At 29.3% G+C, this 16,230-nt stretch overlaps 1 protein-coding gene across 2 annotated transcripts; it reads right to left on the minus strand.

Annotated features, from left to right (window-relative positions):
- Positions 1-10,602: 10,602 nt before the first annotated feature.
- LOC127810968 (NAC domain-containing protein 21/22-like) lies at positions 10,603-14,025 on the minus strand. 2 transcript variants are annotated; one of them, XM_052350611.1, is made up of 3 exons: positions 13,779-14,025; positions 12,225-12,499; positions 10,603-11,297 (listed from the first exon to the last, which is right to left on the minus strand). In XM_052350611.1, exons 1-3 carry the CDS (start codon positions 13,957-13,959, stop codon positions 10,782-10,784), a joined length of 972 nt encoding a protein of 323 aa, XP_052206571.1. In that variant the 5' UTR covers positions 13,960-14,025; the 3' UTR covers positions 10,603-10,781. The 2 variants fall into 2 exon arrangements, with proteins under 2 accessions (XP_052206571.1, XP_052206572.1); XM_052350612.1 differs by lacking the exon at positions 13,779-14,025 and adding an exon at positions 13,608-13,765.
- Between the last annotated feature and the right edge of the window lie 2,205 nt (positions 14,026-16,230).

Here is a 16,230-nt window from a genome sequence, read left to right on the forward strand (position 1 = left end):
AAAGTCCTTTTATATAAATTTTTTTTTTTATCTTTTAGAGTTCTTGAAATATAGTTATAAAAGATTTTATTGAAAACTTTAACTCTTGGTAGTTTAAGAAATAATGATGCAAATATTACTTAAATGAGAATGAACTTACAAGATCAAATTATATAATTGTGATTACAAACTTTGATCGCTGAAAATAAAATTTGACTTGTTGAAATGAAATATAAAAATAAATAATACAGCACATATAAATTTTATAGTGGTTTGACTCAACTAGCCTACTTCACTACATTGGCTTCTCATTAAAGATTTCAACAATCCACTATAACTTCTTATAAGATTAGCTATAACCCCAACTTTTAACAAATGCAGCTGTAACTTCTATTTTTTGATGGATCAACAGTAACCAAATACAAACAGTTTTTATAAGAAGCAACTATAATCTTTTACACTTTACTTTTTATAGGCTCAACCACTAACCACAACAAGATAAGTTAAGTATACAAATTAAACACTTCGAGAAGCTTTTACAATATTGAAATTAAATAATGAAAATAACTTCTCACAAATAAAAGAGAGATTTAAAAAGAATGTGAAGAGATAAGAACATTATTTCTCTCTACTAGTAGAAGATGTATATTTTTAGGGTTATTTGACTCAAGATAGGAGTAGGAAGAATTCAAGAACAACTTTTTTTTTTTTTAATCTTTTCTCCCTTTTATACTTGCTATCAAGAGAATGATATCTGTAAGAACAATATTTTGTTTTCTTAAAATAATTATTAAAATATTCAAAAATTAAGATAAAATAATGAAAAAAAATTTAGAGCATTTTTAAAGATTTAACGGTAAAAAACTATACATTAAATGCACTTGCAACAACTATTTTAAAGGCTAGTTCAGCTGCTATGATTTTAAGTTTCAACATATTTATACTCGAGTAAAAAGAGTTTGTAATCGAGTATTTTTCATCTTTACTCAAGTAAACAAAATTTGTAATCAACTAAGTTTGTCTGTACTTGAGTACATACAGTTTGCAATCAACTAATTTTTAAGTTTACTTAATTACAAAATATTTGTAATCGATTACAAATCTTCTGCAGAAACATGAAATAATTATTTGATTATAAATTAAATTTAACCGATTATACATCACTATTTACTCAATTACAAAGAAATAATATACGATTAATTTTTGCATTTACTCGAGTAGATTAAAATTGAAATCGATTAAACTTAAATTTTTACTTGATTATAAAATATTTGTAATCGATTACAATTCTTCAATAAAAACTTGAAATAAATATTCAATTACAACTAAGATTTTAATCGATTAAACTCGATTATAAATTCATACAATAGATTACAAAATATTCAAAGACATGACAAAATACTATAAAGATTATACTCGATGCAATACTGAATTTACTCGAGTATACAAAGATACTTACTTGATTATAAATTTGATTACCTGATTACTTTTAATCTAACAGAAACTTGCAATAATTACTCGATTATAAAATAATATTTAGTCGAGTATAAACTTATACTTACTTGAATACATTATAGCTTGTAATTGATTATATGCAATACAAAATTAGCTTACTTGATTACAATAGGATTTATACTCAACTAAAATGATGAGATCAGAAACTCAATTAATTACATTAATAGTTTCCTCGAGTAACATGAAATTTTTACTCGATTAATATTTTGATATACTCGATTAATTCTATACCTTACTCGATTAAAACTCTATCAACAATCATCTTTAATATATTATTTTGAATATCATCATCAAAACAATTATCAACATTAACACCTAATATATAACTTAACATAAACATTAAGTCCAAATATTTAAGATATTTAATACACAAGTGTTGTTTGTAAAAGTTAGTTAAAACTAATTTTTCAATCACTTTCACTTAGTTACATATAAAGTTTTAACGGAATTTTACTAGATTTAAAAAAAATAATAAGTTAAATACACTGAATGTTACTTAACTAAAAATATTATTTTCTAAATCAAAAAAAGATTATTCTTTTTAACAAAACATATTTCATATAAATATAAATACCCGAATAAACTTTCATTCATGTAAGTCAAGTAATTTACTTGCCACTTAACTGAGACAAACATATAAAATATTGTAAATATGTTGAGCATAGTATATGTTACTCAACTAGAATAATTCATTTTCTAAAATAAAATTTATTCTATTTAGCTTATTCATCAAATCACAACAGTTTGATCAAATACTATTGAATTCAATAAGCTCTAAATTTTTTAAATATTTGGATGATTTTGCTTAACAAGTAATTAACAAACATTTAGTTTTATAAATTCTTCAAGAGTTCCTCCTTAGATTTGAAAACTTTAGAAATTTGATATTAAACATCAAATGAGCAATATAAGTTTTATGGATCAAAACTCAAGAAACATCTTATGAGTATATGATCATTTATTTAAAATCTTAGAATGTGTTTGATTGCATTACTTAGAATTTAATTCTAGGTAATGATAGCCTAGAAAACAAAAACCACCCCACCATTTAGAAAATGAATTCCATAGAAAGAAACTTTAAATACTTGTACCATATACATTTTTCCACAAAAAAATTAAGAGTGTTTGATTACTTTCATAGAAAATATGTGTAATAATTACACATTTTCTATGGTAAATATTTACAATTAAACACACTCTTAAGCTGTGTTTGATTGCATTACCTAGAATTTAATTATAGGTAATATTGTCTAGAAAACAAAAACCATCTCATCTCCTTGGAAAATGAATTCCATGAAAAGAAACTTTAAATACTTGTACCATACATATTTTTCCATAGAAAAGTTAAGAGTGTTTGATTGTTTTTCATAAAAAATGTATAATAATTACACATTTTCCATGAAAAATGTATGCAATCAAACACTCTTAACTTTTCTATGGAAAAATATGTATGGTACAAGTATTTAAAGTTTGTTTTCATGGAATTCATTTTCCAAGGGGGTGAAATGGTTTTTATTTTCTAGGCAATATTACCTAGAATTAAATTCTAGATAATGCAATCAAACACACCTTTAATGTTTTTCAAAAGACATCAAGAATTCATATATAAAGTAGATTGCTCTTAAGTTTGGAGTAATGGTACCACATACTTTGATTACTTAGAAACCATGAGGTCCATATAATGCCCATGTATTATGGATATTTAGAATATCTCTTGAAATTCTAAAACAACCTATTAAGCATATTAACAGATAAAATATAAAAACAGTCTTAATCACAAACATATTAATCTATTAAAATGATCAACGCAACCTTAACATCTTCTTAAAAAATATCAGAATTTACATTTCCTAAAAGATAAAATAATTTTCATATATATAAAACATATTAACAATCTTATCAAAACAAGCATAATATATGAGATTATTAAAGTTCATAAAACATTCATCATCAAAATATTTTAATAGCAGACTAAACATTGTTTAATAGGGAGACCTAATTCTAATCAAATGATTGTCTCTAAACTACTACAAATACAAGAGAATCTTTTTTTTGGGGTAAGCATTTATTCTCGTTCTAATCTTAAGCTACCTTTAGCTCTCTTATCTCTACCTTATCACTCCATGTCTTACGCATTGGAGTGGCTTTCCTGGCCACCTATTCTATTTTTACAGTTTATTAGTTCATGTGATCTAATTAAGGTGGGTGTTTCTCACCATAAGGTACGTTCATTTTCTATAAATATCTTGATAGTCGAATGTGTAAATCATCAATATAGGGATTGTTTATGGGAATAAAGGATACTTGCATAACCAAATTGATGGCTGAAATGCAAAATCTTGAAAAATAATTTGCGTCACCTAATTAAAACCAAGTTCAACTAGTTTGACGTCAACTAATACTTGTAGGCGTTAGCAACACAAATGTATCCATAAAGAGGAATAAGAGACCAATTGAAGCTAAGCAGTACTAGCAAACCTTGTAAAGCAAATTATATTTGGATGCAGAAAAAATTCGAACAATTATCCTAAGAGAGATATGATTCTAGCTAAAGGCTATTCTTTGAGCGATCAATAAAAGGCTTCATAAAAAGCCACCATCCCAATTACACGCTCAACCTAAACCCTTTTATTGCCAACATCTTCAATAAGCCCCATGACAAAACAAAGTTTAGTTACCCTCTATTTAGCATATTAGAAGGGGGTAAAAGAGCTTGATGAACATATTCGACGATACTGTGATGATGCCATGTAGTCTAGGCATGCCACTAACACTATGCTCTATCAAAACTTCTCAAAAACAGTGCAAGGGATTGGTTTGATACAATTCCTGAGGCTAGTATTTCCATATGTAAACAACTTGCAAAGTAGTTTAAAAATAAGGTTTAATGTCTAATGCTGAATAAAGGTTGAATATGCGGCATTGAATACATGGATGATGTGACTTGACTTAATTGTAGAGATTTAATATCTAATATATTAATCCCGGGTCAAGATATAGTTACAATGATCATCACATTAATTATCATTTTGATGATAATACAAATAACCCTTTAGAATAACTTTCCATTCTCGTTATGGTCAAACAATGACACACAAGCAGCTAAGCTTAATAGTCATATGCTCAATGCAAATAATGTACATTTTGATACATTAAAATCGACTAAAAAAAAAAAAAACTAGTAATGAAATAATCTGTGATTTAGGATAACCATTTACTATGATTCACTAATTAGTGACTTAAACTCACTTTCTCAATTTGCATGTTAGCCTCGAATGATTTGCTCAAAAAAGCTTATAGACTTTTAACTGATCATCCGATATGTGCCCCTCACTTTTATTTTTTTGAAATTTATTATATTTTTCATAATTTTTGTTTTTCTTTCTTTTCTTTTTCATCCCCTCTTTTTTTTTTTTTTTCTCTACCTTGTGTGTTTCACACACACGCACCACACGTGTCCAAGCTCTCGCAACCCATGCACTTGACTTATCATGTGCATGAATCTTATACACCCGACTTGTTGGGTTTCTCTGTCATCTTCTTTGGCTCACATCTTCGCCATTAGCCAATTGCTACCATTTTCTTCTATTTTTTCATCACTTCTCTTTTCCTCCTCTTTCTCATTTCTTCTTTCTTCCTTTATTATCCTTTCTTTGCTTCAAACTTACTTAAACCAATCACTAACTGGAATTCTGATGACTTCATGATTTTTCAGCAAATATTCAAAAATACTTAAATCCTCACTTAAAGGCCAACATTGGCCTTAATACTTAAAAGCCATCATCAACCTAGAAAATTAAGCAAATTGTGATATACTACTTATACTTAATTACTTCAATGATATTGCAATAATAAAATAGAGGACTTCTGATAATACTCAAGAATCTGCCCATTAATTAGCTAAACGAACCCACACTTGTAGGTCCAGTAGCTAGTCAAACTATTTTCAATGTTAATATTTTACGAGGGCCTATTTGCCTCGATTGAACAAATGGTCTTTCATGAACTCGTGAGTAAATCAATCCCATGTGACTAGGATCCTCACCGAAAAGTAAGCGATTCAACTAGGGTTTGGGATAACTTCTTAGAATCCAACTATCTAGTCAAATCCTGATAAATTTGGGATAAAACAATTTTAGGAGATAAAACTTATCTTTTTGGAATTGTTTGGAATAACTATTCTAGGAGTGATGTCTAACAAAGATAAATAATCCTAAGTAAAGAATAAATAATCCTAAGTAAAGAATTGTCTCGAAACTGCTATCACTACAACAAAATAACATTTTCTCTATGAATTTTTTTTCTACGTAACAAATTTCATTTTGAAACTATTAAAATGTAGATAATTAAAAGGAGCTAAAAATTTCCCACCAAATATAGTTTTTGGCTACGAAAATTTTATTTACGCTATAAGTTTCGTAGTAAAAAATTAATATTTTGCTACGTAATTATTAAATCGTAGGTAATTTAGATGAGCCAAATTTTTTTACCACAAAATATAATTTTTCAATATGAAAGTTTTATCTACGTTTCAAAATTACGTAGCAAAAAAAATAAGATTTTGTTAAAAAATTATTAAATTGTAGTTAAAAGATAAGTTTAATATTTTCAAATAAAAAATAATAAAAATTAAAAAAATATAAAAAAATAAACGAGACAAATTCCCTCTAAAATATACAATTAAAAAATTCAAATTAATTAAAAATAAACCTCCCAAACTCTCAAATTTTTTCATGGAATTATCGTGCAAATCATGTATTTAAAAAAAGAAATAAAGAAAAAAATATTATAAAATTAATTTTAAAATTAATATTATAAATTAAAAAATAATAAATATTTTAAATAATTAATATTATTATATAATTAAAGTTATTATAATTAATAATATATTAATTATATTATATTATAATATTTATATATATGTATTATATATTATTATATATTGTACAAAAGTGGCGTGAATTGGGGATTGCCTTAGGGCTTGCCCAGCGCATATATCATATAAGATATTATAAAGGGAAAGGATGGGAAGGAATTTTTGGAATGGAAGCGGCGCACAGGCAGACAGTGAAAGAAATTAAAAGAGCAGAAAAAAATTGAAGAACACATAGAGGAGAAAGAAATTGAAGAAGGCATAATAAAATTAATTAAAAGGTAATTGGAGACGGCAGGAAGAATTGAAGATGAGCAAGTACTAATCCGATTTGTACTTTTCTTCCTTGTAATCATCTGTGTGTCCAGAGTTGATTTTTTTGTTTTTGCCCTTATTGTTTGGATTCATTATTTTTATTTTAGTTATATAAGCACATCGTATATTTAATAAAATGCTTATGGTTCATCCTTGTGTATACCATATGTTTGATAAAATGCCTATATTTAATTAGTTGTACAAGCATACCATATATTTAATCTTTGCGTGTACCATCTATTTGTCAAAATTCCTTAGAGAAAACTCGTGAGACAATGAGTGATACAATAGGTATTGGAATTTCGAAGTGAAATATATTCAACAAAAATTATGCATACATTAATTCTGCGTGAAAGTTTATTGTTATATGCAATGAAACAATTGATTTGTTACTATTTATCCTTGGTCCACCTTAGCTTTATATTGTAAAGTATAATTTAATTATGCCCGATGATATTACTTTACTCTTAATTTAATTTAATTTTTAATGTGATTCAGAAAGTGTCTTTTGTCATGGATAAAAGCTGGTGTCTGCTAAAAAATGGTATGAGGTCTATGTGATTTTGACTCTACTAAATAATTTCTCATGGTAAGTGATTTGAATGCTTTTTTAAGTTATCAGTATGATTAGTTTTCTTTATTCAAATTATAATAAATATTTTATATTGATATAAATTATACTAATTTGTTTGATCTTTCGTTTTCTTTTGTTTTTCAGATTGTCGATATGCATAAGTAGTAGAGAAAGAAATACATTTGGAGCTAAATTTTCTATTGTATTAATTTTTAACCATTTTCATTTTAGGATTTAATGTTGCTATCATTACATGTATTGGTATTATGTACTAGTCAGATTTAAAACAGTTTGAGATTGTGGAGATTGTGGTTAACATTAGTTTTATGTTATGAAATTAATTGAAAGTTTTTGAAGTTATATATTGTGCTTTAAATTTATATAGATTATAACGGTTGATGAAGGTTTAGAGAAAAATATTATTTCCAAAAAAGGGATTTTTTTTGCTACGAAATTAAATTTCGTGATATCGTAGTGATATATTAATTATATATAGAATTAACTACGAAAATTGAACTTTTGATTATAAAAATATTAATAGAGAAAATTAATTTGCTACGAAAATTGGCATGTGAAAACTAATTGCTACGAAAATTGACATGATTAGCTACGATTTGATGTAGTAAAAAGTAAATGTTTTCTCTACAATTTGACATTCGTACTAAAAGTTGTGTTATCTGCTATGAAAATCGCTATCATCAACTACGAAAATCAGTATAATTAGCTATGATATATGTCGTAGTAGAAAATCAATTCTTTCTCTAAGTTTTTTTAATCGTAGAGAAAAGTGTATTATTTCTTACGAAACATTAAATCGTAGCTAAATACTATTAGCTACGAGGCTTTCGCTACGATTCACGTTACGAATAAAAATTTGTAGCTAATTAGTTTTTGTTACAAAAATTGAATTTTTAACTACGAAAAATTTCGTAGAGAAAACCAAAATATGTTGTAGTGTATAAGTTGAGGAGGATATCTTCTACAAGGTAAGTATTTACTCTCATTGTTAATCGGAATCTACCTCTAGCTCTATTGTTTCATTTCTATTGCTCAATATCTTAGGCATCGGAGTGGCTTTTCGGCCAACTCAAATCTAGTCTCATCTTTTCTTTTTTGCAATTTACCAGAACTTGTGATCCAAGGTAGATGTTTCTCGCTTTCAAGTACATTCTTTTTTTGTAAATATATTGGTGGTCGGATATATACATTGTTAATCATGTATGACTAACATAAATATTTTACCAATTTAACTTAATTTTTAGGATTTATAGTCTAAACTAAAATGGGCATTCACATATGAAATTGGGCTGATTGGCCTACTAAAGATTTGTATTTTTTGGGTATAATTGAACCATGGGGGGAAGTGGCAGAGGAAAAAAATAATTTTAAAAATATAAATTATAAAAAATAATTTTGGTTTCATTGTTATTTTTTCTCTTGTTCTATATTATTAGTTTTTTTTTTCTCATCAACCAATAAAATTGCTTTTTTCCTTGCCCATTATTATCTATAAAATACTAATTCATAATTTCTCATAGAGGGCTTCCTCTTCATTTAATTTTTTTTTTACAAGTTCCAAACAGATACTAAAGTTTCGTTTGGCACTTGTACAAGAGAAAAATCAAGAGGGTAAAAGAAAGTCATTATTCTCAATTGTTTGTAACGAAAATTAAAGGAAAATTCAAATAAAATGACTTTCTCTTATTTGACGTTTAACAGAATATTACGAAATGACATAATTAAGGTAACTGTTAATTTTTTGGATTGAAGGAAAAATAATGGTTCCTTATTTTCCCCCCAATTTCCAAACATAACATTAGTTTTTCTAATTATTATTACTATAATTAAATATATAAGAAAAAGTCTTAAAAGACTTCAATTTTGGTAGAGAAAGGCTATACAGGCTATGAGGAGGGGGGGGGGAACCCATTAAATAGGGTAGATCCAAACACGGTCTTTCTGTCAAAAGTGGCCCAAGGGAAGAAATAAACAAATTTAGTGCATGTTTTGTATCGTAGTGAACTTTTGCTTTCGTAAGAATAGATTTTGTAAAAGAATAATTTTAATTAATTTAGAAATAATTTTTTGTTTTTCTTCTTATCCATCACAGTTAGAAAATAGGTTTCTCCTATTATATAAAAGTGTATTTTGTTATTGGTCAAAGCTAAACAGTAAGTGTAGAAAAATTGTGTTCTTGCAGACTCACAGCAGGAATGGGTCACCATTAGACACTTATCTATAACTTAATTATGCACAATTAATTTGAATCTAATTAATTTAATGTGTACCGTATAATAATTCTAGGAAAAATATAATTATAAATAAAAAATTTAAGTATTATAATTTATGTAACCAAACTCTGCATAATAACAGTACTTTTATATTAGTGAAGTATTCAGCCTATGACCAAACAAAAAATGGAATCCACTTATTATGAGAGTTGGGCCTAAATTGCCCTCAGTACTAGTCACTATCCTCTGCAACTGGGATTATTATATATGTGAGCGTGTATATATATAATGGAAAACTGAAATTCTAATTAGACTTTGTTGGCTACAAACCTAACCAATTGTAATTAATAGTCAAATAGCAGAAAAATAATAATAAGCACCATTCTGTCTAGTTGGGGTTTAGTCATTACTCTGATAATAAAATAATTGGGTTTTAATTAAGGGGACGAAAGTGATAGTGAGAAACTTTCAAACATGGCAGATTCATTTTAATTGGTGTGGTTGGCACAGGTGTTCAAATTACAGAGGAAGAGGAGGATGCTCCAAATCTCACTAAATCCATCTATTTCCACACCCTAGATTTTTTCTTTCTTTCTTTTTTCTATCTAGGGCTTGTTAATTGTTGTGTTGTGAAAGAAGATAAAGGATTTCTTTTTATTTTTCTTGCAATGGGTTCAAAATTTTGAATTGGCCAGATTATATACTATTTATAAGACTTAGGCAATTCCCATGTTATATATATTATATGATAATAGGTTAAGTAAGACAAGAAAATCAAAGTAAAAAAATATTTAATTTTTTGTTATGTAAAAATAGTAATTTTGACTCACAACCTAAAATGGTAAACTAATATAGTAGGAAGACGACTTGAGATGTGGGTTCCTTGTTTTTATCTTAACTAATGTTTAAAAGCTTTGAATAGTTATATGCCATAAGATTGAATAGAGTTGAAGGATTAAACTTGCTACTAATGAAATTTTAGTGAAATATAAAGTTGACTAAGTGTGTCGAAAAATAAAATTTTATGTTATCTATTTTCTCTTACTTTTTTAATAAAGTGATTTTAACAGGATTTTTTACCTTTATAATTAATAATGTCTTTAGGAAACAAAAAAAAAAAACCATCACTTATATTACCACACATACTAATTAAGGTCTATAATTAAAGTTAAACAACACACATATACTCCAATTATCCTTTCGAAAGTAGGAAACTAATGGATACTAATACACCACCACAAGGAAAACCTCATTAAAAAAAAAAAAAAAGAAGAAAAAAAGGAAAGAAAACTAATCAACTCCAAACTCCATGAAGCTGGGCTGATTTGCTTTGGCAATGGCTCCACATGGGGGGCAAACCCACATCAGAAAAGAAGATCTCAGAGCTGTCTTGACCTAATAACCCTGTTGTTGAGCCTTTCAAATTAGGGCTAGCGGTTTCCATCTTGAAATGATTCAGAACTGCCTTTATGACGGTGTTTTTGTCACAAGAGAGAGGGCTCAAGCAAGAGCCAAGGTCTGGGATTAATCCTTCAAACATGATTGGCGCCACCTGGTTTGGGAAATTAGTGATTAATGGATAGATGAGATTTTGGTTTTGGCTTAATTGGCTTGGGGTGGAAATGGAGAAGCAGGGCACTTGCTCGCCGTCTGTGCTTGCTTGAGTCGTCTGGTTTTCGAAGGGGACGAAGGTTTCCATCAATGGAGGAAGAGATGAAGAGCTTGCTTCAATATTATAATCCCTTCTCATGCCTTGTTTTGCTGCAACTTCACTGTGCTTGTAGAAAACCCTACACAAAACCAAGTCCTCCTGTTCATGTCACAACAAGCACTTATCAATTGACTTAGCTCGGTCCCATGCAGAAAGCAAAAATTATCACCAAAAGTCCATCGCTATTTTAGTTGAAGTGATGATGCAACTGATTGTGGGTCTTTCATTTCAATGCAAATATCTACCAATCATAATCTTTAATTTCGTATCATAAATTATGTATAACAATTAATTAATTTGGAAAAATTACTACCCTTTTGATTAATTAATATAATTGTGGTTTCAGAAATTCTATTCTAGTTTCCATGAACTGATTGCAGTAAATTAAGCTCAAAATTAACATCTCAATTAGTTCTAATAACCAAAAAATTAAAAAGATGTTTTCGCTTGTTATTGAACAAATGCGTTCTTCAAGTTCTCAGAGTTTTGGTTTGGAAAACGAAAAAAGCAAATAAAATAAATTAGTTAAGAATAAACCACACAATCAAACATGTATTCATGTCCTTAGAATCTTCTGCTAATTGAAAACTAATGGTTAGATTTGGTTTAGTTGAAAAGATTTGGAGACGTTTAAAAGGACAAGGAAGTAGGTTTGGTTTTTAATGGGAAGTCATATGGGAATTATTTGGTGGTTAGATTTTGGAACATCATCTGATATCCTATGTTTTGTTCACATTATGATAACCTCTTATATATGGTTTTATGCATCTAATTGCCATAAATAAACAAACAAAGTGAGTGGTTCTTTTGCTCCATTAATTCAGCTACCACTATTTTTTTAATTCATCTCCATGCGTCAGGAGACAAACCAAGTTTCATTGTTGTATGAAAATAATGGTGTTCTATCGCAAGCATAAGAAAGAAAACGAAAACACGAAAATATTGGGATTTTATGCTTTATCCAGCCAGTCTTTGTTGTTTTTCTCAAAGGACACGTACGAAAATGATAACGAAACTGGGACCAACCTTGCTTGAATAAACCCTAGGGGAAGCAAGAGGTCCTTCAAGCCTGAATTCATGCATCACCCAATCAGTCTTTCTTCCCTTGGGAGCCCTCCCTTGGTAGAAAACTAGGGTCTTTCTCATCCCAACAAGGGTGCTTCCTTGAAAGACCGGCCGGTCCTTCCCGGTGGCCTTCCAGTACCCCGACATCGTGGCCCGGTTCGTTCTAAGTCCGGTGGCGTATTTCCGATCCCGCTGGCTGTAGAAGTACCATTCCTTGTCCCCCACACATGCAGTCTCTATATATAAAACATTGCAAATTAACATGAAAGTTTATATGTGCACTGAGAAAATTCAATGCCAAGAAATTAGGTCAGAAAAGTTTCTTGCATGAGGGATTAATAATATAACCGTTTCCCTAACCATATAATTGATTCTAATTAGTAAAAACTTGCCTGCTTGTAAATTAACTACTGAAAGTTAATTAGTTGTCAATTAATGAGCTCTTTGGTCTCCATTATTTTTTTAAAAATTGCCCTTTCTGCATGAATGAAGATCAAAATTCAAGGGCAAGAATTATTGAAACAAAAGAAATTAAGCATAATTGAGGGAGAAACTGATCAGAAAGAATCTGGTGAAGAAGTCAGTATCAATCTGGATCATCATGTTGCAGTGGTCACAACAATTGATGGCCTGTGGACAGCCCCACACGTGGCCCAGCACAGTGTGGAGATCAAAGTGTCAATTCCTAAAAACTACAATGGAGAATTAATTAGCTGTAAACGGAAAGTTGACAAAGATGAGGCTGAAACGTGAAAGTTGCAGCTGAAGATAGGGATGCAAATTGCAAAATGAGTTCTATTTCAAAAGTATTGGACAAATTTGCCAGTTAATGTTTCAATTAATGCTGTCACTATTTTCTGTTGAAACAAAGCCAAAGTTGTATGTCAATTTCTTGGAATTGAAGGCTAATATATATCAATAATGAAGGAGAAGTTTCAAGAGAGAGATGAATAAGACATTTTAATCATACGAACCAAACATTTTTTGTTTAACATTTGATGTGGATGATTACAGAAGGGGGAAGATTATAAGATTATAATCAAAGACTAATTAAAGGTTTCAATATTGTTACAAATTATCATGTAACACAATCAACTCACTAATTAAAGAAAGGAATATAATTAACACAACATTTATTCAAAGAATTATGAGATGCTCCCATGCAGTGCATCAAACCAAAAATTTGCTAAACAATACGCTTCTTAAGTTATAATCCGATCGATCGAGAATCATCCGGTTCATCAATTACAGATCGATGTTTAAATATATATTTTAAGGACATATATACTAATTACCAGAATACATATAATATAAATTAAGAAGCCCAGTTGCCATCACAATTACCTATCATCTCTCTCTCTCGAATTGAAAGTAGAACGCGCATGAAGATGAAATGAAAAGAATCTGGCATGGTTATAATTAACCGATATGGAGATTGAACAAGGATGAAGACACACACACACAAGCATGTGTATTGTCATGCAGATTGATCAATAATATTATATATTTACTGACCAGGAATGTCCCAAGGTTCACACTTGTTGAGGTCAACTTCAATCAAGAGGGGGCAGTGAAGAAGATGATCGGAGGAATTAGCCACCTTCTTCATCAGGTAATCACATATCAGTTCTTCATCTCTCGGATGAAACCTGAACCCTGGGGGCAGTTTTGCCTCCACCATTCTCAGACTGCTCATTCTAGAGATAGAAGAAGAAGAAGAAGAAGAAGAAGAAGAGATGCAAATATGGAGAGAGAAATTAAAAAACAAGTGATAAAATCGATACGTGAGATCCCCAGGAAGAAAGTTTGGTATATAAATACGGATATGCTAAATTATATATATATATATATATAATTACAAACGAAAGTAGGCGCTAATATTATAATGCAAATTTATATTGAAAATTTTGACGAGGTGATACGACTTCAAATTGTCGTTATGTCCACGTGTGCATGAAATTGATATTTTTTTGGATATTTTTTAGAAATTAAATTGATAAATTTTGAAACCCACATGAATGTGAATATAATATAAACCAACCATATATAATAATCAACACAACTTTTTGAATTGAAATGTCTACAAAATCATGTTTGAGATATTTATTATTTTGACGTATTTTTTAAATAGATTTTAATAAAGAGTAGTGGTTGGTTTGTAAAAGTAAGAACCGAGTTATAAGGTATTAGATTAATTATTTTTTTGATTTAACACAATAAATAATTATATTTTAGAAGAGAAAATTACAAATCAGAAAAAAGACAAAAGGCTTTAGTCAACCAATAATTCCGTGTAAGAGATGGGCGTGGGTTTGAATTTTGGACCATCAGGATCCTTGCTTACGTGTCCCTGTGCTGACGTGGCTCCCAATAATTCCAGCGGATGACCTGGAGAATTGCAATGGAGAGAGAGAGAGAGAGAGAGATACTGTCCTTTTTTTTATTAAAATAATGAATTTTTTTTTTTTTTCAATTCAAAGTTTTTACTAATAAGTAAATCTTTTTCAAAGTGTTTTGCTTTGACATTCACATCCGCCCACTTATTCTAAATTTAAATAACTTTCAACATTTCGATTTCCTTGAAATTGAAACTTGATTACTGAATTTCTACTTTACCTCTCTTGTTGATATCATGAGACTGAACAGTAGGGAACGTTTATGATGATACGTACGTTAAAAAAAAAAAAAAAAAAATTCAACATTCACAACTACAAGTCTAAATATATTTCTTTTGCTAGATTTAAAAAAAAATTAAATCAGTGTTAAGAGTGTACATAAAGTATTTGATTGGAATAATAGCAAATGGTATTGGAACATTATCTAATTACATATTTTAATAACAAATTTAATGAAATCGGATCACCCTAAAAATGATATTTTTTTTTTATAGTACAAGTACATTGCAATTTAATGGAATTGTTAAAGTATAATTAACTAAAGTATAATTTCTCAAAGCCAACAATAAATTAATACTAAAATACAACATTATAAAGCCAACAAAAAATTAGATAAATAACTAAATAAGGACACTTTACATATAACAAACTCCAACTCAAATAGGAGACGCAAAGATCTTGTGACCTTTGCTTTGCCACCATACCACAACTTCATTAGCCATAAATTTGATATTTAGGAGGTTGAGTTTTACATTTTGTCTCCTTATGTTCCTCTGTTCCCATTCGTGTAGAGAGCTGAGAGCTCCACCTTTGAAATAGGAGGAGTAATAATAATAGGACCCACTTCTACTGTGTCATGACTTATGAGGGTGGCCTTTTGGACTCAGCAATTTGGCATTATCCACATTCTCCACAAGAGCATATATTACATCACTTGTGAAAAGGATTAAACTCCTCACCAATCCCCAGCACCCATGCTTCAAGACCCAGCCAAAACAACAACATATGGAAACTTTAATCCCATTATTTGGGATTAGAAATCATGTTGTTTGATTTAACAAATTTTATATTTAACTATCGATTACTTGTTATAATTCTCAGTTTTTTATTCAGGCTTAAACTGATTATAAATAAGAATAAACATCTGAATAAAAATTAAGCTCTTTTTTTGGCCCACAGTTGTGGCAATGAATGCGCAAATGATTTCAACAGGAAAGTGTGAGCAAATGATTCCCCATTCAGAATCATGGGGTAGACTTCACTTGCAGCAATATTCAAGAGGGCTTGACTTATTCCAATTTAAGTCAATATAACAGCCATCAATAATTTAGGACCGTTGGAATAATAAATACCCTTCGCCTGTAAGCAGATAATCAAAGCAATCATCTTGAACGCTTGTGATGCCTTTTTGAGGTCCACATCAACCATAGCAGAGCATGACTTCAGATGAAAATGCTAGCTAATACTATCAAAAGTTCCCTTCCTCTCTGCAAGACATTTATAAACAATGCTCAGATCTAAATAGTATTTTCCACCTTACTTCCAGATTTGTAAATATGAATATTTTCTAG

The sequence above is a fragment of the Diospyros lotus genome, chromosome 10 (assembly GCF_014633365.1).
Source record: "Diospyros lotus cultivar Yz01 chromosome 10, ASM1463336v1, whole genome shotgun sequence".
In the NCBI taxonomy this organism is placed as follows: Eukaryota; Viridiplantae; Streptophyta; class Magnoliopsida; order Ericales; family Ebenaceae; genus Diospyros; species Diospyros lotus.

What these genes read in the sequence shown, in the direction of transcription:
- LOC127810968 (XM_052350611.1), bottom strand. Translation starts at nt 13,959, where the DNA reads ATGAGCAGTCTGAGAATGGTGGAGGCAAAACTGCCCCCAGGGTTCAGG. An exon ending in TGAACCTTGGGACATTCCTG is followed by an intron (nt 12,500 to 13,778) that starts GTCAGTAAATAT and finishes TTTTATATATAG; the next exon opens with AGACTGCATGTGTGGGGGAC. An exon ending in CTAGGGTTTATTCAAGCAAG is followed by an intron (nt 11,298 to 12,224) that starts GTTGGTCCCAGT and finishes TGACATGAACAG; the next exon opens with GAGGACTTGGTTTTGTGTAG.